Below are 23,310 nucleotides of genomic sequence, written 5' to 3' on the forward strand. Positions count from 1 at the left end.
AGTTTCTTTGATGCTGAGTACGTAATTCCTTGAACTGAAATGCGTTGATCGATTGTTGGTTTCCAGGCGATCTCGGTGCCGAGCCATGTGGTCCTTGTGATAGTGATCGGCCCTTGAAGGATGAGCAACGGAGAAAACTCCTTCGGCAGCATGCGGGATTGGACTATCATCGTCAACCCTGCTAGCTCAGGAGGCAAGACAAAGAGCACCTGGCCATCTACTTTCGAGCAGTTGTGTGCCATAGCTGCCCAAATGGGCTATGAGCATCCCACAGAAGCGCGTGTGCTCGAGTCCATGGGCATGGGTAGCGCGACTGATCTGACGAGGAAGGTGTTGAGAGAGGGAGCTAAGGTGGTGGTAGCAGTGGGAGGAGACGGAACCTTGTCGGAAGTGATGGAAGGTTTCTTCGAGCCAGACACAGATGAGATGATCAATGAAGAGGCCGTGATTGGGTACCTTCAGTCGGGGACCGGGTCGGACTTTCGCAGGACTCTGGGATGGCAAAACCAAGATCTTCAGGAATGGATCGTCAGGTTGCTTCGAAGACAAACCAAAAAGTTGGACATTTGCGGCAGCTGCTTCACTGGAACCGATGGGACGATCAAAAAGAGGCATTTCATCAACATGTCCAGTTGTGGGGTGAGCGCGTCAATAGCGAAACTTGCAAACGAGAAATACAAAATGTTTGGGCCGAACTTGACATATATCATGGTGACGCCTGCGATTGCTTGGAATAATCTTCGTTTGATCTAGTCTGCACAGGCCTCGTTCGGTGGATTCATGCAATTCTCACCTTTCAAAGTTCGAATCAAGGTCGATGACAAAGACTGGATTGAGGTGTTTTATTATATCCTTCTCTTCTTCTCTGACCTATTTCTGCTTGAAAGCATGAAGAGGTAACCTTCATCACGATCTGCAACGGGAAATTTTTTGGTGGAGGCATGAAAATTTGTCCACCCGCGGACCCCTTCGATGGATACATCCATTTGGTCGTCTACAAAGGTTTCTCCCTTGCTCAAACACGCTTCTTATCTGCCTCTTTCCTTTTTCTATTTGCTTTTCTGCCTCTGCGAATGTGTCTCTGCTTCTTTTCCTTCTGTCTCAGAACACTCAATGTCCTTGTATGGCTATCTGGACTCATACCCTGTGGCAGGCGTTGATTTCTTAACCTTTCTTATTTCTCTTCCCAAGCTACTCGGTGGGGAAGGGATACTAGACAGCAACAGCATTTTCGTCGAGAAGGTCAAGACCTGCGACATCCAGGTGGAAGAGAAAGACAAGGGGAAAGTGAACATGGAGCTTGACGGGGAGTCGATTGCTGTCCTGCCGGCTCAATTTCACATTCTCCCGGAACGGATGCACATGATCATGTGAGATAATTGTGGGTTCGTTCTGCTATTCTTTCATGTTGCTTGCTGGCTAGCCATGCAGAGATCCAGGACTCCCTCAATCTAAACCCAAAGATTGTTAGACATGTGAAGCTGCAAAGATATTTGCAACCTCCTTGCATGGCACCTGGGAAAAGAAGGAGTTAGATAAAATAAAGACTAGAAGTCAAGTAATCTTTGCCATAGCGAGAATAAGAAAGGGAGGAGGAGATGAAGAGGAAAGGAGGTGATGAAAAGCGAAGGAAGCGGGGTGAGGAGATCTGTTCAACACCTTGTCAGTCAGCAGCTGTCGAAGTTGAGATTGCTCAGCAGCCTGCCAGCCAACGGTCAGGAGAGAGTCAAACTGCAGAATTTCATTCCTCCATCAGTAGCCTTCGCTTGTGATGCAGAAGAGAGAGGCCAAATTTCACCAGGAATGCTCTTCCCCCATCCGCTGTTTGCCGTAGAAATCCATCCAAGAAGCGATGCCTGTCCAGGAGAGGCAACGAAAGGGCAAGAATTTCAAGGAACTACGAAAGTGAAGGGGAAGAGAAAGGGGAGAAAGGGTGGAAGGCTGGAGGAGGAAAGAAAAGGGTAGAAGGCTAGGTCTGGGAACAGGCGGGAGTAACAGAGAGGAAGGTGGAGGGAAGCTGAGAATGGAAGGGGCAGAGAATGGGAACATGCAAGGTTGACGTACGCCTCGCCTTACCTGCCCTGCCACGGCAAAATATCGAAGAAGATAGTTTCAAACCATGCCTTAACGATATCCCTGCGAGTTTATTATTATGAGGATGCGATGGGACAGCGAGACCTGAGGTTGATTTCTTTTGACTGTAGGTGGTTGATAAGAGCCTGATCCTCTTCTATCGCTGCCCTGCGGACCGACGTCATGCTTTGTTTTTGACTTTCCGGTGCCTTGCCGGAGAAAGTTTTCCACATCTCCTTCGAGGCTGTAGATTTTGTTGTCCTTGGGCATCGCGTCGTTGATACGATCCAGGTCTCCACCATTCCACCATCCCTTTACGCCAACCTCTGTTTGCTGTCGTGCTCCTGTGACGTCGTTTGCGCTCCTCCAGTAGCCCGAAATGTAGTGGTCGGTGCTCTGGAGCACTGCTATGACTCGGGCGGTTGTTGCCATGGGAAGAAATATGGAGAGGAAGTGAGCCACCTGCTCATACCTTCAGAACATGTTCCTACTGGCCCATTGCAGAATTTACTTTGCATAACCCGGCATGCAGAGGATCGAACGCGACGAATTCCAAGAGCGTCACGAAGCGAGTCTGATCAGCATTTCAGTGGCAAGGCACCAGATCATTGTCGAGACCTGAAAGTCTCTCGTGGTAAAGAACTTGCTGGCAACTCGCTGCAGTTCTGATCGCGGAGCAGCTGGCTGGACGTCTGCATGCTTGGCATGAGATGAAGGAGAAGGACTGCTTCACAGCATCATTCCTGGTAACCCTCGGATCTTGTCTGCACTGCAGCTGGCCGGCCATTCCTGCGTCCTGAAAAACGAGGGCATCCTTGAAAGGCTTGGGATTTCTCCTGTATTGGTGCAGAGATGTGCTGCTTGCTCCAACTTCAACGGTGTCAGGACAGCTTCTCCCTCACACGACGCCTCTGCTCCTCACCTCGAAATCAGGCAGCAAATGCCCATCTGTAAAGCGAGAAAGGTGTTGGACCTCTTTGCTTCGCCAAAACTTCTTGAGCAACATGATCGGTCCATATTCATCCTCCTCTTCATCGGATTCTACGATTTAAATGAGACACAAGCACTAGAGAGGGGGCATTTCAACACCTTCATCCTCCTCAACTGTTGGCACACCCTCTGCAGATACCTGGAAGCTGTACAGCTCTTCTCGGAGAGCTTGCTGCAGTGATCCATTAGACATCAAGAATTATTTGTCATGTTTCTTGCTTACTTTTGTCCTTGGGTCGTTTGTCATCTTCACAGGAGCTCCAGTGTCGGACAACACCTCCATGTCATCAGGTACTCTTGACTTCATCTCCTCTACCATCTTCACGATCTCTTCATACGGTGCAGTATCATCGCATGTCTGGTTGATTTCTCTGTCGCCTGATCCTCCTCGCAGGACGATGTTGACATTCGACGGCTTCCAAGCATCGCAGAACAAACTCGTCGTCACGACAGTGAGGTGAAGCAGGACGAGGACAAGGAGCAGCCATATTCGGCTGCTAGTGGAACAAGTTACCCCGTCTTTATGTCTCATTGCCTGCAAAATCCATCGTCAAGTTCTTAGGTGCCATCATTGCATGTCTGCTTCTCCTCACTACCTCACAATTCACCATGTGGAAATCCGTCCACTCGATCAATGAGGTTGTTGTGCCCAGTCTTACACACCCACATGTTCAATCTGCCAGCATGCGGTAATCTGTCTTTCTCTCTCGATCTCCTTGCTCGTCCTCTTCATCCTCCTCCTCCTCCTCCTCTCTGTCTTGTGGCCTGACTGTGGCACACTGGCGGGAGCGAAGACAACCTGGAAGACAACAAGTTGCCAATATGAGATGAGTGGGGATGAGGGTTATGTACTGAAGGATAACGCAAATGGTCATCGGTGACTGGGTAGGGTTATTTTTCGATGTAAAATTTAAAATACTTCCAATCAAAGTTTCAATAATGATAAAAGCTTTGTCATAAGTATACAAAGATGGATTTTTTTGGTGGGTGGGGTGAGGCGAATGAGGGGTTCCGGACAGGGGGGTCCAGAGGATTAGGGGGAAGAGACATGCGGGAAGAGTCGTGATAGCGGCATGGAGATGGAGGGAGAAGGTGGAGGAAGAAGCGGAGGAGAGGGTTGAAAATATGATGACATAAAGCAAGATGAGGAAAGACGAGCAAGAATTTGAGGATGGAGCAGAGGAGACTAGGAATCTGAACGACCATGAGTAGGTAGTTGCGATGTCGGTCAACATGGAACGCAGGGGCGCGATTTTGCGATTTGTTTATGAATTGAGGAAGATTTAGCGAAGAAGAGAGATCATGAGGTGGTGTGAGTGGCGAAGGTCAACTTTAGGATTCTTGATTTTGTATCGCGATTGCATCATGAGACTAGATGGGCAGAAGAACAGTAAGGGTTAAACTCGCATCATGGGTTAACAAATGTCTTCATAACACCGGTTCACACGTGCATTCCATTTGCAAGTCATGCCCTGACATGAGATCTTGAAGGCTCCATCCCATTATTCTTGTTGTCCCAAGACTATCAAGCTGCTGGCCGTTGGCAAGGAGACCCTCTGAAGGCGGTCTGTGGCTTCTATGAGGGCAGCAAGAGCCATGAGAGTCAGCTCCTCCTTCGCGCTAGCGTTGACTCTCTTGCTGGTACTTTCTCCAGCAACTGTCGCCTCAAGAGTTCTGCTGCAGGAAGGAGAGGAGGCGACTGGAGAGGCGGCGCCGGCAGCTGAAGGAGAAGCCACGGCGACAGAATCAGAGGAGAGCCAAGGAGCGGGAGATGTCTGTCTTACTGCAGACTTTCCTCTGGAGTTTCGATCGCCTGTGCAGTTCAATGTGAAGGATGGGTTCGGGCCCTTCAAGGATGGCTCCCTCGACCTCCAGTGTGACTGTGCTGGCTACACCTGCAAGTGTAGCGGGACAGAGGAGAATTGCGATGCCTACTCGGTGCTATGGTTCTACGGCCTTGCCTACTCGCATCAGTTCGGGAGTTTCTTCTACGACATGCCCGAGTACGAGAGGAAGTATCACCTCGAGTCGATGATCTTCTGGACTGTGCTGGGAACCATCCTCTTCTGGCTGGGGCTGCTTACCATCATCTACATGGAGCTCAAGGCTGTTTCCATCACCAGAGAGCGAGACGAGCGACGGAGACTCGTGCAGCTGCGAGCGATGGAGAGGTCGAGCAAGATCGTGGACCTGGAGAAGAAAGAGATGCTCGTCATGTCTCCTCGTGCTTACATCACAATCGCTGGCGCTATCTTGCTCTTTGTTGGCCTCTTCTTTCAGCTCATTCCCTTCTGCCACCTCCTACGTGAGCTGGGCATTCCCGTCGCCTTCCACGGCTTCTGCATTCTTTTCGTATTTGTGAATGCGCTTGTGCTGTCGGCGTCGATAGTCCTCCTGGTCTTGGGGGTCTTGTGGTCTTGCACACGAGGGTTTGCTGCTCTAGTGTTGATTGTTGTCGCCATTGCCGGCGACCTGATGATCTTTGGGGGGATCGCCTACTGCCTTGTTTGGATGATTGTTGCAGGAGCCGTCCTCTACCTCTACTTCTCTTTCCTCCCCGAGCTCTACAAGGACTACAGGGACCTAAGTGACCCCAATAACGGTCGATACCCAGTGTGGCTCCAAGACGCTGGGAACTTTGAGGTATTTGTTGTTTCTTCTGTTGACTGCCTCCTCCCTTGCTCTCTCAGCCTCCCATTGTCCCTGCTCCTCTTTGCCTCATTCTTGCTTTCTTCCCTCGTCTCTGTTCGTTCTGCATCCTGTAGCGGACATGCACCGTTCCCTGCCTCCATCAAGACTTCCACCATTCCTCTCAAATCCCCGAGTGTTGATGATTGCAATGCTTTGATTGACATGTTCTTGTAGCTGGAAACTGATCTCGAAAAGATCACGTCAAGCTTTCATGCTGCGGGCAAAGACTTTGTGGACGACATCTCTAACAACCCTGTGCGCCTTGTCGTGTTCTCCGAGGTCTTGCTGACGTTGCTGCAGGTTGGTAGTGGCTTGAAGGACGCGGGCGCAAAGGCACAGGAGGCCGTCAACAAGATGTCAGGGCAGGAGAAGGCGTGAAAGCAACTTTGGCGCTTATTATGTTTCATATGGGATAATACAATCGTCATCATATCTGTACACTCGCACCTTCCCCTGTCTCATCCTTCTCTTCCTCCTCTCTCTCTCTTCGCTCTCCTCTCAGTCCCTTGCCCTCGCTGCTCATGTTCTGCCTCATGTGCCTATCGCCTGCCTGCATTTCCGGGTCCTGCCTCGACCCCAACTGTATCCTTGTGCGATCCTTTCTGCCCCCTTCCCCCCTTTCCCCCTTGCCACCGCCAAACCTCTAATCCCCTCCCTCCCCTCCCTCCCTCCCTCGCGCCGCTTTCCTCGGTATCCCTTCGTTGCCTTCTTCTGGCCCTCTGCTCCATGTGTATGTCGAGGGGATGGAGTAAGACGAGGATCAAGCACGCGGGAGCATGGCTGCGCATGTTGATTGGCGCCATGTTGATTGGGTCCGTGTGCATGAACGAGGGGAGAGGGGAGCATGCAGAACAAGTAGAGAAGTCGATGAGGTCGGTTTGAGTGTTTGCCTTCCTGTCTCATGCTTCATGTAGAGGCAAAGGCGGACAAGATGACTCCCTCCTCATCGATCCCATTCGCTATCGACTTCAACAGCTCGAGAGCTTCCGAGAGGTTCTGCAAGCACCAGCCACCGGAACCTCTTCTCCTCCTTCTTCTGCTCCTCTCAACGACCTCCGGGACATGGTCAGAGCCAACAACTTGGCAGGGCACATTCATGCGGCGCTCAGGTGAGGTGGAAGAGCAGGGGCAGGGGCAGGGGCAGGAGCATGGGAAGGAGCAGGGGCGTTTGGGACGGGGAGCGAGTAAGAGGTAGGTCTCTTCTCACAAGTTGCAGTGCTATGGAAGCGCTGATGTCGCTGTATCCGGCTGCGGTCACGGACGAGGATCTCTATCAGGCAGCTCTCATGTGCAAGACCTGCGGCAGACACGAGCGTGTGAGTTGCTTGTGCATCTCAGGGTCCTCGTGACCGCGAGCAGGCGGTAGAGCTGCTGGTGGTTTTCCTGGACCGAACGGGTTGGCGTTCTACATCATCCATCTCCTTCCTTGGAACCCTCCTGCACGAGATGAACAGGTTCTCCTCCTCCTCCTCCTCTTCTACTTCCTCCATCACTTCCCCCTCCTCGTCTTCTGGTATCTTGTGCAATGGTTCTCGTCATCTTTCTCTACCAACTCCTGCTGTCTCTCCTGCTGTCTCTCCTGCTTTCTCTTCTGCTGTCTCTCCTGCTGTCTCTCCTGCTTTCTCTTCTGCTTTCTCTTCTGCTTTCTCTTCTGCTGTCTCTTCTGCTGCCTCTTCTGCTGTTTCCTGCTTAAACTTCATGAAGGCAAGAGGATTCCATCCGATGCTTCAAACTTGCTGTGCGGCTTCGAAGCAGCGACCCTCCCGTCCACACCCTTAGCATGCTCGTTTCTACCTTGGCAAGACGAAATCAGGAGAGTCAAGTTCTTCTCTCCTGCTTCATTCCTTCCTCCTCACCTTGATCTTCCTGATCCCCCTGCCATCCCTGCCCTCTGTCTTCTCCTTGCCTCCTCGCCTCATGTTATCATCCTTGTTCTTCGATGCCCTTCGTGTCCAGTGACTCCTTCGTTGCCAGACTGAGGATGCGATGAAATATTACAAGAGGATGATAGGACACGTTCCTGCTGCAAGTGCGGGTCAGACGTGCACATCGAGTTTCTTCTGATTGTAAGCACGCAGGAGGAAGAAGCGGCTCATTGATGAGATTTAGCGATCATGGAGCCTTCTCCTTCGCTTCCACCTCCTCCCTGTTGGGTCGACACATTCCAGCTGCTGACAGCTACCAGATACAGCGAAGGATCCAAGATCTGCAGGTACAGTCCTTGTCCTTGTCCTTGTCCTCGTCCTCGTCCTCGTCCTCGTCCTCGTCCTCGTCCTCGTCCTCGTCCTCGTCCTCGTCCTCGTCCTCGTCCTCGTCCTCGTCCTCGTCCTCGTCCTCGTCCTCGTCCTCGTCCTCGTCCTCGTCCTCGTCCTCGTCTTCGTCCTCCAACGTGCTTGCCGCCTTTGTTCACCTCCATTGCTTCTCATTCCCATCCATTCGCTGGTTCTGTTTTGAAATTCGGTTTCCCTTTGCGATCTTCTCTTCTCTCCTGCTTCTTCTCTTTTCAGCTCATTCAATGATGTTTTTGTAGTTTCCAAGTGGTGGGCAAAGGGCTTGTCAAGGTCGCAAGCTCTTGCTCCACAGTCTCGGAGATAGGAGGCAAGGGTGGGGAATGGGCAGCATGCTGCATACGATGATAGGTGAGGGTCTGTGGTTTATGAAAGAGACCTAGCGAGCTCTGACGAGACCTTACAAGTCGCCTTGAGCGAAGCCTTTCGATTGAATCGCACGCTGGTCCTTCCTGATGACGATCAGTTCGTTTTCTGTCTTCTTGTCTTTCTCTCTTTGCTCCCTTCGCTTGAAACAACTTGCCTGCTCTCATTTGCACACCTTCCTCTTGCATCGTCAAGAACGTTTATCCTCATCGTCAAGGAAGTTGATCCTCCCTCCATCCCCTCCATCCCCTCGCTCCCCTCGCTCTCTCTTCTCTCTGAATATTTTGTTCAATTAGGTGGTGGTACGCGCATCCTGATTGTCGACCGAGAGGGTTTTCGTGTTATTTCGAAGAGATCTCGACGTGTCGCGAGGTCAAGCTCTTCTTGTGTTTCAGTCTCCGCGTCTCTCGCTGAGAAGATATCGTAGAGAGACAGCACAGACATCTTGCCATCCTCCTTCCTCTCGGGTCGTACACAGCAGCACCTGGTTTGCCTCCTCTTGATTGATTCCACTGTGTTACATTTTCTCCTTTTTGCTTCCCTTGCAACTTGTCGTCCCTCTTCTCTTCTCTCTTCACCCTGTCGACGCATCTGCTGTCAAGCACTTCTCGTCCGGGCGGTTGAGAGCTCGAGCAGGATGTCTCTATGCTGTGGATGCCGCAGGAGTATCGGGAGCATGGGTTGCTCTGGTGGAGGTCGCAGCTGCTTCATGCGGGTTGGTCAGGACAGGGAGGGGAAGACAGGAACTGACGCTCATCAAGTTTGGCGTCCGCGACGACACGTGCGAGAGTACGTGGAAGGTCAGAAGAAGAAGCTGTCTTGGCCAGGTGAAAGAAGTGAAACCAACTGAAATCTTATCGCCATGGCAGATGAAGAGTCGGTCTGTGCGATTCATGTTAGGAGAGGCGACAAGGGGGGCGGAGGAAGAGCAGGACGACTTGTCGTGGACATGCCAGTCTACATCGAGGAGATGACAGACATGAGCACAAGATTCTCTGTTTGCGTTGCTTGTCATACATCTTCTTTTGACAATGCCGGGCAGATCTCGAACGTTTACATCGCCGGCGATGATGCTGAGACAGTTGCTACCATGGTGGCGGCAGCGAAAGACAGGTGCGTTCACTTGATACAGGCAGACCCAAACCTCCGATGGTGAATGAGCAGCTGAGGGCAGGGGGCTTAGGGCCATGTTCGACAGTGACGAGGCGCGGACATGCACGGACAACTCTGCCATGATGCTTCTCTCGCACAAGGTGAGCTAATGGAGATACATAACACGATAGACTGTTGGCAGATGGCGAGCCTGATGTCGCACCTTGTGCTGCAGGTCAACATCACCCGCTATGCTCTTGACGCCATTACCAACACGGAGCTGCTTGCTTCTGCTGACCTCTTCATCGGTAGCGCTCTCGCTGCTCTCATTGCCATCGGCTCTGACTTCAAGTTTCGGCCAGGAACTTTCGGCTCGCACTTGTCACGTCTGGCCTACGAGCTGGCGTTTGCTCGTCGAGGCGGGTTCGCTCATCCGCCCGTCACGTTAGATGTTCTCTGGTTCGTCAACCCGTGAACTTCCGAAGTCACCGTCTGCCCCGGCCGCCCAGCTGGCAGCCGGCAGTGAGTACTATAGGTAACTAGTAAGCCAGTGCGCACCGTGAGTGTTCGGCCCGCCCGGCGTACTACTTGATGATACTATGAGATGATAGGGGGGGGGCGGTGACTTTCAGTGCCGGGCCCCGGGGCCAGCAGCGGGCCAGGCCGGGCTCAGTGGGCCGCCAGACTCGCCCTGGGCTGGGCCAGGCTCGGGCCCGGATCCATACCGTACGCGACATCTAAGCATCGCTCAGAGTTTTCAAACATAGGGTGTCTACAACCAAAGTTTGTGATGTTTGTTTAAATATTAATACTGAATTTCAAAGTTTATGGTCTCAATTGACACACATTTGAAAGTAAGAAGATTAGGTTGTGTACGTTCGGTATTTCTGATCCAACGCCGGCAATCCCTCTCATACCGGCGGCCATGCTGCGCAAGCTGACAATCTTCTGCGGTGAGTGAAGGAGATGTCGGCAGACCCAAGGTCTTGACCATGGGCAGATCAGAGTCAGCTATCAAAGCTGATCATCTGTGAAATGCGCTTCTCTCTGTCCTGCTTTGCTTCGCGCTTCTCTTGACTTGGCATCGCAGGAATCGCCCTCGCATCCGCCTTCTCTCCTGCTCCCCTGGCTCCTGGCCTCCGCTCGGCAAGATATCAGCGCGCAGTCACCCGCCATGCTGTCAGCCCTAAGATGGTGTGGGGAGACAAGGACTACTTGATCGCTCCCTCCATCCTGTCTGCCGACTTTGCCAAGCTCGGCCAGGAGGTCGACAACGTCCTGGCTGCAGGAGCAGACGTTGTGCATTTCGACGTCATGGACAACCACTACGTTCCCAACCTGACCATTGGTCCCATGGTCTGCAAGGTAGCTCCTGCTATCGTGATGCCTTGGCGTGCTGAGATGAATGTAGGCTCTTCGTAACCATGGTGTGACTGCACCCATCGACGTCCACTTGATGGTTCAGCCCGTGGATCGCATCATCGGCGACTTTATCGATGCTGGTGAGCATGGCAAGGCTAGAATGATCCGATCTAAGTTGTTTCAGGTGCCTCCTACATCACCTTCCACCCGGAGGCCTCAAACCACATCGATCGCACTCTCGCCATGATCCGTGACGGAGGATGCAAGGCTGGCTTGGTTCTCAACCCAGCTACCTCCCTCGACTACTGCAAGTATGTCATGGACAAGATCGACATCATTCTCCTCATGTCTGTCAACCCTGGATTTGGAGGACAGAAGGTCAATGTTCTTGGAACTGAACGCCGTTGCTTACCATTACATAGTTCATCCCCTCGGTGCTGGAGAAGGCCAAGGAGGCTCGCAAGTTGATCGATGCTTCTGTGAGAGTAGAAGATGATTGAGTCTTATCTCACTGGTGGGATGGCAGGGATATGACATCCGCCTTGAGATCGATGGTGGCGTTACCGTCGACAACATCAAGCAAGTTGCTGAGGCAAGTCTGGTTTATCTGCTTTCTCTCTCTTCTCTCTTCTCTCCTTCGAACTTTTCTGTGGCTCCTCTGAGTATTAGCTGCTTGCTTGGCTGATTCTGATGCAGTGCGGTGTCGACATGTTTGTTGCTGGAAGCGCTATCCTCAAGGAGCCTCGCACTCAGGTCCTGTGCAGCACGCGCAGACAGTCTTCTCTTACCTGACTGGCAGGATGCATACAAGACTACCATCGACAAGATGGTAAGTCTTTCGATCTTATCTTTTCTGTCTTGTGATTCCTATATACTCGCAGCGCCAGCAGCTTGCGTCCGCCAAGGTTGCCAAGTAAATAGGACAGGAGAGAAGGATGTTAAAGTTATTGTTAGAGCATTCAGTGAAATGCGGCCCCTGACTCTCGATTGTTGACTTTGAATTGCCTCCGTGCAAGCGATGCGTCCCGGCATAAGCGGCAGCCTCGGAATGTTTCTCAACATGGACCCGGAAGCCTATGATCATCACTTTGAACTGCACTGCCGCAGCGCACTGCACACTGGCCAGGCTGCCGGAAGGTCCGTGGGCATCGTTATGCACTCCGAGGCTCAGTATTTTGAAGTTCTCACCGTACCACATCACGGCAGTTAGTCACTGAGTCCGCCGGCCGGCGGCGGTCGGACCGTACAGCACCCTCAGCACTGGGTCATGATGCCCGGCCGCTCTGCGGCACTTTCTGAGCTGTCACGGTGGCTGACTCGGATCAGTGAGTCAGGCCGGGCAGCCTATTGCTTCCGGACCGGGCTCGCCTCAGAGCCCAAACGGGGCCGGGCCCGGGGCGCGCGGGCGCGGCCCGGACCGAACTGGGGCTGCGAGTGGGACGAGGGTCAGTTTTCCTGCGGCCCCCAGTTGGTCACGGGATGCAGGAACGCGTTAGGGGAGGAGAGTGGCAAGGAACAGCAGCAGCCGCTTCGTCTAGTGCTTATGGGAAGACGTTTCACATACAGACATGCACAATGAAGCGACTGGTTGCAACATCCCTGGCCTTGCTCCTTTACTCTAGTCCGATCGTTTGTTTCACTCCCTTGAATGCTCCCACAAGGATTCGCTTTCGCGCTGCGACACTGAATGTTCATCATAGCTTAGCGATGAAACGACACGTACCTCGATCGTCCCGTGGACAAGACAGTGAACCGGAAAGCATTGAAGTAGACCATGATGGCATTCCGAAGATTGGGCGCTTGAAAAATGTTGTCAGGCAGACAAGAGGCGACATAGTGGGTACGAGGGGGTCAGTCAAAGTGCAAGGAAAGGGATGGGACAACATTCTCCCTAAACCTCCGACGATTCGAGTAGCAGGAGGAACAGCAAAAGGAAGAAAATTGAACAGACCTGAAGTTTATCTACGGCCGATGATGGGCAAGGTCAAGGAGGCGCTCTTTTCCATCTTGACAGAGTTTGACGTCCTGCGAGATGACGCGATTGCGCTCGACACCTTTGCTGGGTAGACTCAGACAAGCTTTTGTTCACGGTCGTGAGTATCCTATTGGCAGGTGTGGCAGCGTTGGTATAGAGGCGTTGAGCCGAGGAGTCGGTAAGTGGATATCACCTATTACCACGATGTGCTGATTGCACTTTTTTGCAGGCAAGGCGGTGTTTGTAGATTACAGCAAGGAAGCTTGCAACACAATCAGAGGGAATCTCGAAGTTTGCGAGTTTGAGGACAGAGGTATTTGAACTCTTTCTTCAGTTGATGGAAATCAATGCTTTTTGTGCACCAGGGATGGTTGTTTGTTCAAAAGCTGAGGCAATCTACGACGACCCCGTCCAAGTTTTGGCAAAGGTACAATCTGCATGTTAAATGCTTGAATTTACAAAGTTTAAAAGATGGGAGGGAAGGGATTCGATCTTTTGACGATGACACCGCCGTACGAGGAGGTAACAAAGTCGTGATGCCATTAGCGCCTGAATTCACAAATATGGCTAGGTCGATTATGGTGATCTGCTCGGAAGGATAACCAAGGTCAGAGATTTTGATCATATCAAGGAAACCAAGCGAATTCATGGTCACTAACAATGGTGCAGTCGGAGCATTTGATGAATGATGGATGCATCGTTGTTGTCGAGTATCCCATTGAGCTTGGAAGCTTACCACCCGTAGGTCTCAAATCGAATGTCAATCTGCCTAAACTTGCTATCAGGTGGTAGGAAATCGATTGGTTGGCATGAGGAATCGCAAGTACGGGAGGACTATGCTTGCTATCTACGCTTGCAACCCTGTGCGTTCGTTGATTGATGAGAATGCATGCCACCTCTCCTCACTTCACACAGGGGTCCAATATGGAGCCTCGGCCACAAGAGTTCGGCACACTGCGCCTAGACTACCTTTAGAAGCTGTTGGTGAAATGGCCGGAAATCTATTTTGCAGTACAACGTTGAGCTCTTGCCAAGTTTTCGCTCTTTCCCCATATCTCCATGAAACATGTTTACCCCTGCTTTTCTGTTTGAGACAATTTATGATTCGCATCGAAATTACTCGGAGATTGCTGCCACGCTCAAGATTTACAAGGAGTTGTCAAGGCCAGGGCCAGGGAAGCTACGTCCCGGCAAGTTCTGCAAAAGCTATCAACTTTTGCATCTCAGGAATAAAGTTGAATCCTACCCATGCAGAGACGTTGTCCCAGTTCTGCATGCCCATGGACGGGCGAATGTGATCGAGGTTGTCCTGCATCAGCGAGTGAGACCAACAACGAGATCCGGCTCCCCGCCCCGATACCAAGTGCTGCCAGGTGGGGCTCCAGAGCTCGTTGAATCCCATAGGATACGAGCTGTCACCGTAGGCCGGGTCGGTGGTGAAGTTGTAGGTGACATTGTCATCCCATGAGCCCGGAGTCTCGAAGGGAGCAGAAGCTAGCATAGTTCCTGGAAGAATCTTGAAGAGCATAATTCTGCAAGACCAAATAAATGTCAAAAGTGGCAATACATCGATCGATTTCGATGCAGGAAACACGCAATGCAGAAAAACTTTCCGAGAGTTGCAACGAAACAAAAACTTGCTCACAAATAAATGAAAGAAATGCTTTTTTCCCATTCTACTCCACAGATCACCTCCCGAGAGTTTGGATATAATTGGGACAGGTTCAATCCGAGGCAGACAATTAACAGATGAAGCAGACGACAAAATCTCTTTCAAGAACCAGGAAAAATGACAACTCAATTCTTCCAGAAAGCAAAATCCTCCAGGAAATATCACCCACAAGAGCTGCGTGATATCAACGAGTATTGTAGGGAAACAGAGAAACACAAAAAAAACCAAACATGCAAAGCAACAGGTGGACGAGGTTATGAAAGCAAGCAAAAATAATATCATTAGAACGTGGTTCGCAACAGCTGCGTTCAGCAATGTTATCACATAACATGTTTTGGCCATACCCTCTTGTGTTGTTATGATTTGGACGGTGGGTTGTCGAGTTTCGATACCCTATCCTTGAGAAGGGGTACTCACTGAATTCGATACCATGCACCTATTCTAATTTTTCATAGTATACCATATAATGAAAGGGATAAGTGTAATGCTCACTCAAACCCAATTTGCTTTATCAAGGGTGGAGGGTGGGGGTGGGAGATCAAACGGAGGGTAGGGAACCCCATGGCTCTTCGCGCTGTACAACGAAGGGTTGAATGGGTAGTTACAAGACGGTTACAATACTCAACATCTAATTAGAGTACCCGGCGCTGCCTGGTTATTACCACTAGGTGATCATGGCACAGCAAGCCGGCCCGCCTCAAGTTGGACATAATAGTACCAAAAGGTACGAGTACAAAAACCAGGTTTTCCTTCGAACAGCCTGCACCACCCACCCCCAGACATTAGACATGGGGTGACTTCACAACTTCGTGTTGCGAGATGTGATTTATATGCTCACCACCTCTGATATTTACTGGGCAAGGTAATAAGTCCAGATGAGCAGGCTGCCATGTTTCGACTTTCGCGTTTCCGATAAAGCCCCCACCCCCTGCCACATGTAGGAGTTGTATGTTGTCAGCAGACGCTTTCAGGAGGGTGGTATCTCCAGGAGATTTGATGGGTGTAGGTAGTCAACCGCGTCAGCTCGCTCATTCCGAAGGTGAAGGTGACCGTGTACAAGGTTATAGTTGTGACCTTTGTTTTTAAGAAATTACTTTATAACCCACCCTTTTAAACCGCCGCGAGTTCATTTCCGTCCGATCCGATGTCATGGAGCTTTCGCGAGTGTTGAGAAATGATTTGAAGGTGAATATCTCAATTCTGCCTACCCCCACCCCCTTAATTCCAGTGATATTCTGCTACAGTTGAAATTACAACTGAAAGATCAAACGGCAACTTCAAGTCCATTTTATATCTTTTTACAAATATTTTTTTTGAAATCTTTTAAATTTATTTGTAAGTTTTAGGCACCCATATGTAGTAAAGTAGGTACCAACCTATCACAACTAAAGTGGGGTGGTAGGGGTACCTTCTTGGAAGGGGACTGATCCTGGAGATGATTGAATTCAGGTCGGGACGGGGGTATATCTACCGTTCAGACGGGGTTAAATCCACCAGATGCTCGGATGTAGAGATATGAGGGGTAGGGGTAGGTAGTCAGTACAGAGAAGGATTTTTTTTTTTGATGCCTGCTCATCGGAATACCCGACAGAGGTTCTTGGCACCTGGTCTCTCAAAGCTCACATGGTTGAATGCCCTCCCCTGACGAGCTCTCCCTCTCGCTCCCTCCTTCTCTGTCTTTTGCATCTCACCTCTCGTCTCGCCTTGTTTGCCATCCTCTGCAGATCTTTCTCCAGCTCTCACTGCCTCATTTTGTTTGTCGCATTTCGTAATATTCAGATCTTGCCTAGATTTTCGTATGTCTAACCAATTCATTTACAATGCTATGCATCATCTTTCCTCCATCTCTACTGACTCCTTGCTACTGCATGTTTAGGGTTTTGCACTCCATTTATCCACCACAAGTTCGCTCGCGATGAGATGCTTGTTTTGGATCCAGGGCCTGATTCGTTCTTTCCAGGGATCAGCCGAAATGGAAACCAAGTCTCTGGAGATGTCAGATGCTGCTGCACGTTCGAGATCAAACATTACGATTGAAACTGCTCGTGCAATATATGCGCAAAGGCACTCGAGTAAGAGTTCTCCGAAGTCTAGCTCGGAGCTTGCAGCACTGTATCATGTGAGCTCGAAAGCAGTGAGGGACATTTGGGTATTTTGCTTTGTCAGTTATGCTGTAATCTTATCGTGCTATCACAGAATAGACGAACCTGGGCGCATGCCACCGCGTGTCTCTGGACAGATTCAGAGAAGGACAGATATGTCCGGGACAAGATGGGAGAGTCTTTTTGTCGTTCCAGTTCTTCGTGCAACATCGAGATTCCTGCCTGTGCTCTGAAACGTCCAGGCCGCCCAGTCGGGTCCAAGGATTCTAAGCCGCGTAAAAAACGTGCAACAGAGTCAGATGAAGGAGTTGAATATGGAAATTCACAAGAGGAGGCTATGTCAGACGAGGGGTGGGATGCCCTCCCTTCATCCAAGTGGTCAAAGATATCATTGACATGGTTAACGATGTCCTCTTTGTTCGAAGAAGCTCTAGATCATGTGCAAGGGGAGCAGGGTTATGTCCAGAGCAGTTAAAGCAAGCCCACTACTGCGTGTTTTGTGCAGTCAAATTCTTGATGTGTCTTTCAATTTTCAAGTGCCAGGTCTCGAGAGTTTGAAATTTTTCGTTTTGTTGTAGAGTAGATAAATACAAAGCTATCTCACTAATAAAGTGTCTGATTGATACTTTGTAGTGATCGATATATGACATTTGAGCATCTCATCTTCACAGTCTTGGCCAAAATATTCAACAGCTCACGCTTTGCTGTGGTCAACTCCATCATTGAAGTCACCGTGACTGGAGAATACCTGTGAGACATCCGTGTAGTTCGTTTCGATAAAGTTTTTGCTTTAGATCCTGCATGTGGCAAGGGAGTCTTCAACAATTAACTCAGCTGGGTAATTTTGATGAAGCACCTGTTGCTTTGCTGGCCTGACAGCAAGTCATTTCTCACTAGTGACGCAGCGCAGCAAACCTGAGAAAGCTTCTCCAAGAGTCTCTCACGTTCAGCATTCCACGCTTGCCTTTCATTCGCCCTCTCTGTCTCCATACTTGCAATCGCTCTGAAAGGAAATTCGTCACGATGAGCATATTAGAAGTAGAAACTATACAGCGAGGTATCCTCGTACTTCGTTTTCATGTCTGCCAGCGATTGTTTGTAAAGCTCTGCCTTTTCAATAAACTCTTGGTTTTTTCTCTCCTAAGTTGTTCATCAGTCACCCTCTCTTCATTTTGATTTAGAGATTACTGAGAAGCTTTCTGAAGCCGTGAGTTTGGAAAGCAGTGCTTTGATTTCTTCTTCTCGCTTTCGGAGACAGGTACAGTTTTCTTGTAAGGATTTCTCCAATCTAGCGTTCGTTTCCTGCAGCAAAGAAACTTCCAAGGTCCTTGCCTGGAGATTCTGGCTGCAAACGAACAGCTTGACGACGCTGTCTGCTCTCTCGTCACGAAGGATTTTGCGAGATGCCAAAGTAAAGCAAAGCTCTTGCAGGACAAGTTCGATTCTTCTTACAAATTCGTCGATGAGTCGATAGAATCTTTCATATTCAAAGATATTTTCTCTCAACAACGATTTTTCCATTTTGATACGATTCAAGTCTTCATGTGCTCCTCTCATTCGAAACGAAATCTTCCGACAGGATTCGTCGTAATCAGCAGCTTGCCTTCTAGTTTGTTTAAGTTCCTTCTCAAGCATGTTGTTGGTGTCAAGCATCTGATTTAGTCTCAAGCTCAATGCAGCGTTTTGTTTTTGGCTTGTATCAAGTTGCTGTCTTATTGCGAATAGCTCAGCATTGGATTTCTCGTATACCTTCATCATGTTTGAGTTACCCGCTTCAACGTTGTTCAGACGAGACACCAAGAGGGCATCAGCCGCTTTTCTTTCCGAAGACATCAGCTCATTCATTCTGTTCATCTGGTCCATCATCGACTTGTGGATGTTCTCTTGCGATGTTGACATCTGCCGTTTCAAGTCTTCGCTTTGAAGTGAAACAGCAGCAAAAGCCTGAACCCCAGCAATCATCCTCCACGCAATCCCAGTGAGCGCATCTCTTCCGCTCGTGATATCTGATTTGAGCAGTGACATATTGTTCTTTATCATCGACGACTGTTTCTTGATAGCGAGAGACTGGCGTCTGATCTCCGACACATTTCTGCTCTCCTTTCGTGCAGCTTGCTCAATCACCCTCTTTAACGTTTGCCTTTGCAAAAGGTGCAGGGCAAGGTTATCCTCGACCGATCTGGAAACACCTGCGAGGATAGTTCCTAGCTTTTGCAGTCGTTCTTCAAGTACTATCATTTCATCTCGAGCAGCCCGTTCAGATGCTTCAAACAAAGACACCATCTCCTGCTGTTTCTCAATATGAGCTTGTTTTAAGCTTTCTGTAACTTCCTCAATTTGCATTGCTTTCTCCAGCTTAAATTGTTCTACCTCATGAGCATTTGAGTCAAGCTGTTTGAGCAAGGTCGCTTCCCGGATGCTATATAAAGACTGTTCTTGCAGCAGCTGATGATTTTTAGAGGAGATGTCGGATACGATGCAATCAAAACAGCGCAGTAGCGTTTCGACCAGGGTGTCAACAATTGGATCCAGGAGGAGAAGTAAGGCTTTGCTTTGATCATCTATACAGCTTTCAACGCCCTGCACCCACTGCCCTGTCAAACGTTCCTGCAAAATGTTGAATGAAAAATCGTCTTTGCTCCAAGATTGAAGCTTGTCCACGATAAACGCAAGCTTTGAATTTACCATAGTCTCAAACGAGCTTTGCAATTTCATGTTTAGAGCATCATTTAAACGCGTGTTTATTCTCTCAAACGAGAGGAGCAGATGCTTGGTAACGTCCAAGTACCCATCTTCAAAATCTTTCAATTCGTGCAAGATGATTTTAAGCTCTTCAGTGCAGTGATACAATTTCGCTTGTAATTTTGTTGAGTTGTCTCGCAATTCATCTATTTCAATTGTGCTCTGTAGACAGATCTTATTATGCGATTGTTCAAGCACTCTCTTGGATTCCTCTTGAGTTGCTATCATCAAGTTGATTTCTTCCTCCAGCAGCTTTACTTTCGACGTTTCTTCCTGCAGACAAGAATACAGCTCTTCAATATTTTTTCTGAAACTATTGTTTTGTTCTCGCAGCCTATTGGTTTCTCTGGTTGCCCCTGCATTCGTGTCGAGCAGTTGAGCTTGCAAATCACTTATTGTGGTTACAGCATCCTCAAGCTGCCTTGTCAATTCCACAACACTTTCATGATGTCTGCTGCTTTGCTGGTCAAGCTGCAGCTTCAATTCAGCAAGTTCCTTGCTGTTTTCCTCTAGCTCGTCTTTCAGGTTACGGATAACAATGACGTGCTCTTCGACGGTCTGTAAGAGTTTTACGTTTTCCACTTTCATCAAAGACTGCATTGCCATGGCTTTGGAATATTTATCCTGTAAGATCACGGTTTCCTGATTTTCATTGGAGAGCTGAGCAATAGTTTGCTGCATGATGCTGACATTGCTCCTTGCCATGTCAATTTCACGATGCGATGCTTTCACTTGTATTTCTGCAGTTTCCAGCCTTACATGCAAATCTTCGATTGTCTGATGCTTCGCTTGAATTTCAGCAGAGAGATCGAAACATTCCTCTTGTAGCTGTTTGATTCGATTTGTCTGTGCCTTAAGCATCGAATTAGCAACTTTCATCTTTTCTCTTTCATCTGCCAGTGCGTTTTCTGTTTGATTGAGTCGAATGAGCAGCACCTCCAGATTTGTCTGCAAGGATCAGATCATCAGTCGATGTCAGCTATCCTCATGTTGCAAAGTACTTACCTCATCTATCGCCTGTTGTTGAGAGTGATTTTTCATCGTATTCAAAGCATTTGCTCGATCATTGGAACTTGGCGACCAAAACACAGATATCTCGTTCTCATCCATATGATTTCCTACGATGTAACTTGTCTGCGGTTGTTTTTGCCGCGTTGGTCGACCAAATGAGGAATCGAAAATGATTGCTTGTTTTGTATAGCTGAGTGTTTTCTCGGAAAACTTGGATTCATTTCTAGGTGACTCTATTTCCTTGGTGAGTTCATCTTCATCTCCCGACCTGTCAAGATCTAATGACGCGATCTCAACACCTCGAATCCAACACTCTTTCAAGATATTCATCGACTTCTCAGTCTCGCTCTCCCTACTTTCTGCCATTCATTCAAGCATTGAATGAAACTTGAAAAGGGGTCAAGTCATAGAGTAAAACTTGAAAAGGATTTTTTTTTTTTTTTTTAGCAATAGGTTTTAGCCCGGAGTTTAGGGTTTAGGGTTTAGGGTTTAGGGTTTAGGGTTTAGGGTTTAGGGTTTAGGGTTTAGGAGCCGGCCCTTAGTAAGAGCATGCTGCCCTGCGGCGCGTAGGGAGAGCGCAAGGGGACCGGTGGAAGCTGCGAGCAAGAGGTTCGTATAGTTCAAACAGCTTTCTAAGCATGGTACTACAGTATGATGAGAGCGTTCGCAACCTGCTGTATCGGAGATCATGCCCATACACTCAGGGTGAGCGCTCCGGAGGCCACGTCGAGGAGGCCGCCGACCTCGTCGAGAAGGTGAAGAACTTCACCAAGCGTTATCCGAATAGTCGGACAGCTTATGCTTGCAGAGCTGAGCCGGGGGGGATGCACTCCCGACGCTATCGCTGAAGCCATCCGCTCGACATGTCCGGGCAGGCGAGACGCGACCTGTTTGAAGACTCTCTGAGCGAATGGAGCTCAGAGTCGAGAGCATGGTTTATTCAACAGATGGAGGAGGCCAAGAAGCAGAATGTCGAGACATACATCGGCACCGAAGGCACCGAGGGGACCTTCTCCATGACTCTCCTAGGGATTTCCTCGATGTTTGTTCGACAAGAAGAAAAGTTGAAATCGAAGCTTATGGAGCTGGATCTCATGGTAGACTCAGTCGATGGAGTCGACAAGGCCATCATGTGGAAAGCACCTTACAGACCTGAGATAGCACGAGCAGACGACATCTCAGTCACCGTCTCCTTCCTTCGGAATGAAGCAGCCATGGAGCTATGGGAAGGCAGGAGAGAATACTGCATAGACGGCAGATCGTTCAGAGCCACAGAGGTGAGCATGACAAGTTGCACATGACCGGTCGTTCAAACTTCGAGCCAAGCGAGGACCTTGGGGCAAGGGAGGGAGCCTTGCCGAGCTATCACAGCTCTTAGCCCTTGGAGGAATGTCGACGGCCGAGATCGCTCAGATCTATCGATTTCAGCTGCTCTCGCAATCTCTTGCAGCCGCAGAGGTACAACCGCTTGCGGGCATGCTCGTGCAGGGTCCTGGGCAGAGAGGTCGCAAGGGGCCGAGCCCGAAGACGTATGTTGCTGTTGCCGGGGCAAGTACGGGAACTCTCCAGCAAAAAGAGCTGGAGTGGGTGCTGAGCTCGCCTGCGACGGCAAGTTGCGAGCAGACCTTGGCCTCGTTCAGAGAGAGCGAGGCGATGGAGGGGGTGCACCTGACTCTCATCAGCGACGACGCCAAGCTCAGAGAGACGTTTGCAGTCGAGCTCACAGCCGACACCATCGTTCCTAGGGGAAAGATCGCTAAGCAAAGGAGGGCACTTCGCGAGAGAGATCATGCGGGGCGCAGCAGCTTCAGAGTACAGATCAAGTCGAGGTCAAGCATGAGCACAGGCCGCTTCTCGAGGAAGGAGATGGAAGCGCTGTGCGGAGGAGGTAACACATCGATCACGAGAGTCAAGCGAGCCATGTTGGAGTTAGCAAGAAGGATAGGCGTGACGCCGCCGGTCAGCGTCGAGGTCGAGGAGGATCGTGACACGCTCAGCTGGGATGGGAGCCTGATAGCTCTCTCCCTGGCGACCAAGGCAGAGCGGCTCGACGCTTGATGGAAGACATGCCCTTCTACTTGGAAGGGATCCTGGAAGTCAAGCTCGAAGCGGTGGGGTTCAAGCTCAACGGGCCTCAGCATGAGGAGGAGAGGAGCCTGAGCAGCGAGGAGCAAGCCAGCGAGGAGCGAGCAGCGAGGAGCAGGCTGGAGCCCCAAGGGCAGCAGGCTGGAGCTCAGCGACATCGACAGGATCACCATGGAAGCAGCGTCACCGCCAGGGCCAGTCGATCAACAGGTCTTGCTCGACCTCTCGACGATGCTCTTGGAGACATCAGAGGAGGAGCTGCTAGCTGGCAAGCCGATCTCTCTGGAGCTAGACAAGAGTGTTGGCAAGCTGCATGACACCTTCTGCTCGCCGGGCAACGTGGAGTTCATGACGCTCGGAGCTTGGGCAGCCACGCCGACGCTGGGATCGAAGCGAAACATGTTGAAAGAAAAGCTCAGAGCGTACCTCGGCGAGCAGCGCTGGACACGGCCGCGACGGGTGCAAGGGAATAAGGCAGCGAGGAGGGGCAGCGCCTTCTCTCCAAGGGCAGCAGCGACTGACTCTGCGCTCGAGCAGGAGGCTGAGAGCGATGACATCGAGAGTCGATCTGTAAGCCTCTTGTTTCTTGCGATCAGTAAATTTGCGGAGCACCATGGGTTGAGCTGCACGGGCAAGGTCGACAAGCAAGACCGACTGCGGCTGATGATGAGGGAGGAAGTCGACATGGAGGCTGAGGAGGGCGAAGGCATGGAGGAGGAGGCCGGTGCAGGCCCCTCGCGCGCTTGAGGCTCGAGTCAAGGCTTAGAGGTGGACAAGAGGCGGAGCGGAGCTGTGGGCCCCATGGGGGGAAGGAGGAAGAAATAAATGAGGTGGACATGGGGCAAGCAACGAAGGTAAGGG

The 23,310-nt window shown here is 50.2% G+C and overlaps 10 protein-coding genes across 10 annotated transcripts; 7 read left to right on the forward strand and 3 right to left on the reverse strand.

The window, feature by feature from the left end:
- Window positions 1–64: 64 nt before the first annotated feature.
- Window positions 65–1,374, forward strand: GUITHDRAFT_161773 (hypothetical protein; the record flags this gene model as incomplete). The annotated part of the gene is made up of 4 exons (XM_005837940.1): window positions 65–711; window positions 763–837; window positions 888–1,002; window positions 1,154–1,374. Exons 1-4 carry the CDS (start codon window positions 121–123, stop codon window positions 1,372–1,374), a joined length of 1,002 nt encoding a protein of 333 aa, XP_005837997.1. The 5' UTR covers window positions 65–120.
- Window positions 1,375–2,072: 698 nt separating this feature from the next.
- On the reverse strand, window positions 2,073–3,674 carry GUITHDRAFT_103605 (hypothetical protein; the record flags this gene model as incomplete). Its single annotated transcript, XM_005837941.1, has 10 exons — window positions 2,073–2,136; window positions 2,179–2,317; window positions 2,373–2,535; window positions 2,585–2,647; window positions 2,692–2,772; window positions 2,825–2,930; window positions 2,976–3,114; window positions 3,163–3,235; window positions 3,287–3,598; window positions 3,657–3,674. The coding sequence occupies 10 exons, from the start codon at window positions 3,672–3,674 to the stop codon at window positions 2,073–2,075; spliced, it is 1,158 nt and encodes a 385-aa protein (XP_005837998.1).
- Window positions 3,675–4,659: 985 nt separating this feature from the next.
- On the forward strand, window positions 4,660–6,132 carry GUITHDRAFT_103606 (hypothetical protein; the record flags this gene model as incomplete). Its single annotated transcript, XM_005837942.1, has 3 exons — window positions 4,660–5,706; window positions 5,929–6,009; window positions 6,055–6,132. The coding sequence occupies 3 exons, from the start codon at window positions 4,660–4,662 to the stop codon at window positions 6,130–6,132; spliced, it is 1,206 nt and encodes a 401-aa protein (XP_005837999.1).
- Window positions 6,133–7,866: 1,734 nt separating this feature from the next.
- Window positions 7,867–8,596, reverse strand: GUITHDRAFT_103607 (hypothetical protein; the record flags this gene model as incomplete). Its single annotated transcript, XM_005837943.1, has 3 exons — window positions 7,867–7,922; window positions 7,971–8,154; window positions 8,447–8,596. The coding sequence occupies 3 exons, from the start codon at window positions 8,594–8,596 to the stop codon at window positions 7,867–7,869; spliced, it is 390 nt and encodes a 129-aa protein (XP_005838000.1).
- Window positions 8,597–10,413: 1,817 nt separating this feature from the next.
- Window positions 10,414–11,849, forward strand: GUITHDRAFT_151134 (Ribulose-5-phosphate 3-epimerase protein, plastid-targeted). Its single transcript, XM_005837944.1, has 9 exons — window positions 10,414–10,453; window positions 10,591–10,865; window positions 10,912–11,002; window positions 11,047–11,240; window positions 11,285–11,341; window positions 11,389–11,454; window positions 11,559–11,615; window positions 11,662–11,691; window positions 11,744–11,849. The coding sequence occupies exons 1-9, from the start codon at window positions 10,426–10,428 to the stop codon at window positions 11,777–11,779; spliced, it is 834 nt and encodes a 277-aa protein (XP_005838001.1). The 5' UTR covers window positions 10,414–10,425; the 3' UTR covers window positions 11,780–11,849.
- Window positions 11,850–12,340: 491 nt separating this feature from the next.
- GUITHDRAFT_151135 (hypothetical protein) lies at window positions 12,341–13,869 on the forward strand. The gene is made up of 9 exons (XM_005837945.1): window positions 12,341–12,925; window positions 12,975–13,015; window positions 13,067–13,150; window positions 13,203–13,264; window positions 13,309–13,359; window positions 13,409–13,444; window positions 13,507–13,578; window positions 13,623–13,700; window positions 13,753–13,869. The coding sequence occupies exons 1-9, from the start codon at window positions 12,438–12,440 to the stop codon at window positions 13,810–13,812; spliced, it is 972 nt and encodes a 323-aa protein (XP_005838002.1). The 5' UTR covers window positions 12,341–12,437; the 3' UTR covers window positions 13,813–13,869.
- Window positions 13,870–13,983: 114 nt separating this feature from the next.
- GUITHDRAFT_103610 (hypothetical protein) lies at window positions 13,984–14,338 on the reverse strand (the record flags this gene model as incomplete). Its single annotated transcript, XM_005837946.1, has 3 exons — window positions 13,984–14,034; window positions 14,084–14,146; window positions 14,198–14,338. The coding sequence occupies 3 exons, from the start codon at window positions 14,336–14,338 to the stop codon at window positions 13,984–13,986; spliced, it is 255 nt and encodes an 84-aa protein (XP_005838003.1).
- Window positions 14,339–16,383: 2,045 nt separating this feature from the next.
- GUITHDRAFT_151136 (hypothetical protein) lies at window positions 16,384–17,164 on the forward strand (the record flags this gene model as incomplete). Its single annotated transcript, XM_005837947.1, has 2 exons — window positions 16,384–16,658; window positions 16,711–17,164. Coding segments are annotated over exons 1-2 (338 nt in total), but the record flags the coding sequence as incomplete, so codon positions are not given.
- A 4,063-nt stretch (window positions 17,165–21,227) lies between these two features.
- GUITHDRAFT_103613 (hypothetical protein) lies at window positions 21,228–22,422 on the forward strand (the record flags this gene model as incomplete). The annotated part of the gene is made up of 2 exons (XM_005837948.1): window positions 21,228–21,641; window positions 21,691–22,422. 2 exons carry the CDS (start codon window positions 21,228–21,230, stop codon window positions 22,420–22,422), a joined length of 1,146 nt encoding a protein of 381 aa, XP_005838005.1.
- A 198-nt stretch (window positions 22,423–22,620) lies between these two features.
- On the forward strand, window positions 22,621–23,196 carry GUITHDRAFT_103614 (hypothetical protein; the record flags this gene model as incomplete). The annotated part of the gene is made up of 1 exon (XM_005837949.1): window positions 22,621–23,196. The coding sequence occupies one exon, from the start codon at window positions 22,621–22,623 to the stop codon at window positions 23,194–23,196; it is 576 nt and encodes a 191-aa protein (XP_005838006.1).
- Window positions 23,197–23,310: the final 114 nt, after the last annotated feature.

This window comes from Guillardia theta (assembly GCF_000315625.1).
Source record: "Guillardia theta CCMP2712 unplaced genomic scaffold GUITHscaffold_13, whole genome shotgun sequence".
Lineage (NCBI taxonomy): Eukaryota > Cryptophyceae > Pyrenomonadales > Geminigeraceae > Guillardia > Guillardia theta.

Bases quoted from the DNA above. Each gene is read 5' to 3' on its own strand.
- GUITHDRAFT_151134 (XM_005837944.1), top strand. From the start codon at position 10,426: ATGCTGCGCAAGCTGACAATCTTCTGCG. The intron at 10,866-10,911 runs GTAGCTCCTGCT...AGATGAATGTAG, and splicing joins TTGGTCCCATGGTCTGCAAG to GCTCTTCGTAACCATGGTGT. The intron at 11,616-11,661 runs GTCCTGTGCAGC...CCTGACTGGCAG, and splicing joins TCAAGGAGCCTCGCACTCAG to GATGCATACAAGACTACCAT.
- GUITHDRAFT_151135 (XM_005837945.1), top strand. From the start codon at position 12,438: ATGAAGCGACTGGTTGCAACATCCCTGGCCTTGCTCCTTTACTCTAGT. The intron at 13,151-13,202 runs GTATTTGAACTC...TTTGTGCACCAG, and splicing joins TTGCGAGTTTGAGGACAGAG to GGATGGTTGTTTGTTCAAAA. The intron at 13,265-13,308 runs GTACAATCTGCA...AAAGTTTAAAAG, and splicing joins CCGTCCAAGTTTTGGCAAAG to ATGGGAGGGAAGGGATTCGA.